Genomic DNA, 2,001 nt, shown 5'->3' on the forward strand with positions numbered 1-2,001 from the left:
AACGCAGTTCTAGACAGAATCAGGACAGCAGTTGATTGCTTCCTCCCCCTCCCCTGCTTCTGACAACTCAGCACACATGGAACTCGATGACATCACAGACCTTGGAATGTTGGTGGTTCCAGTTGTCCCCAGAGCCAAGATGCAGAGGTGTGTGGCTCTCCTGAACATTATGGTGTTCTAAACAGAGGGATTTGGGTGGCCACAACAAGCATTGCTGAGGCTGCAGAAGGTGGCACACTGCTTGTCAGTGTCAACAGCCTGTATGGCCTGCACTCCAGGAACACAATTTGGATATTCCTGCTTACTGCAGCTGAGAGCATCCTGAAAAATGTCGCGGCCAGTTCGCATCTTTGGGCTAATGATGATGGTCTACCCAGAATCTCAAGGCTTGCCAGGTGATGTCAACGATGGTGGTGGTGATGATAACAGTGAAGAACCAGGGAATTCCCACCGTTCTGACCCTCCTTCACCCTCGTGCAAGAGCAGTAAGAGCACAGATGAAAATAAGACAGAGAATCTGGGAGAACCCACATCTTTCACAACTCCTGGGGACTCTTACATGGTGAAAGATAAACAGGTGGGGTTGGCCAATCATGAACTGAGGCTTGAGAAGGAAAATCAGGAGTTTCAGGAACCATTTTACCAAGACATGAGAATGTCCGACAGCTTGGCTGGAGATGAGAAGCCCAGCCCGACCTACCACCTTCCTGGGCATCAGCCGTTTCCTGCCCCCCAAAAGGCCGGTACAGCACCAAGTGGCTTCCATGACTCTCTCCAGCACAGCTCAGGCCAGCACCTGGGGACAGAGGCCGCTGCCACACAGGCCCATGTCAGTGACAATTACGTGGGACAGCCAGAGAGCACCACGGGAGCGGAGCCCCAGGTGCTGCGCGAGGAGGGCGGCGAGGACAGCAAGGATGGAGAGTCGCAGCCCCTGCAGCCGACCTACTACTCACTGTGGCAGGAGAACAGCATCCTCAGGTCGGAGTATGGAATGCTCAGGAATGCGAACGTCATGCTCGAGGCGGAGAATTTTACACTCAGGCAGGCGTTCAAACGGCTCAAGAAGGACAGGGCTGTGTTCGTGGGGGAGGATGTCATGCTCAGGGAAGAATACAAAGTGCTCAGGGAACAGTATGACAGGCTCCAGGGAGAGAATGCTGCACTCAGGAAGGACAATGCCATGGCCGGGACAATGTTTAAGAACTTCCAGAACAACTTGAAGAGACAGGCGTGCATGGTGGCGAGCCTGAAGGATCAGCTGAAGATCAGCCAGGCTGAACGAGAGCGGGAATCCCAAGAGCTCCAGTCCTTAGTCCGCCAGACTGAGTGTTATCTTCAGCTAGAGACCCAGCGCGCCCTGAATGCCGAAACAAACGTGGAGAGGCTGAAGCAGCAGATCTTTATTCTCCAAGGACAGCTGGAGAGATGCAAGCTGGAGAATGAAAAACTGAGAACAGACTGGCCTGGAAGCAGTGAAGCACAGCTTAGACTTCACCAGGCAAAACTCCCACAAACTCATAATGGGCAATGACGCCTCCCTCAGGCAGTTCCTGCCTCAGAAATGCTGCCCATTGTTACTGAGGTTCTTGAATCCACCAGAAAAATTCCCAAATTTTAAGCATAGAAAGATCTATGAGTGCAGTTCTGTGTGAGTTGCATGGATCCGTGCACAGTCCGAGGCCATAATTTTCTCACTCGTAACCATTTAATGCAAATAAAAGCATTTACTTTCCCACTCTCAAATGTGTGTGCTCAGACTGGTAGCCTTCATCCTTTGTGGAAATACTTTCCTTGTGATTAAGTACCAGTAGCAGGTAGTGATGTGATTTTAGCTGCTGATACTCTGTTTGGGCACTGTGGAGCCAGCAGCAAAGGCTGCTCAGGCTCTGACCTGCAAGGACCAGCCATGGTGGACTCTGCCACAGCTCCAGCTGACATGAGCTTCCATGTGGAAGCCAGGAGGAAGCACAGCACCACAGGATGCAGTGCTCTTACATA

General features: G+C 51.9%; 1 protein-coding gene across 1 annotated transcript; it reads left to right on the forward strand.

The window, feature by feature from the left end:
• Positions 1–328: 328 nt before the first annotated feature.
• On the forward strand, positions 329–1,655 carry LOC121342477 (endosome-associated-trafficking regulator 1-like). Its single transcript, XM_041416963.1, is given in 2 exon segments — positions 329–1,467; positions 1,469–1,655. Coding segments are annotated over 2 exon segments (1,326 nt in total).
• The last annotated feature ends 346 nt before the right edge of the window (positions 1,656–2,001 follow it).

The sequence above is a fragment of the Onychostruthus taczanowskii genome, unplaced genomic scaffold (assembly GCF_017590055.1).
Source record: "Onychostruthus taczanowskii isolate IOZ18803 unplaced genomic scaffold, ASM1759005v1 scaffold53, whole genome shotgun sequence".
In the NCBI taxonomy this organism is placed as follows: domain Eukaryota; kingdom Metazoa; phylum Chordata; class Aves; order Passeriformes; family Passeridae; genus Onychostruthus; species Onychostruthus taczanowskii.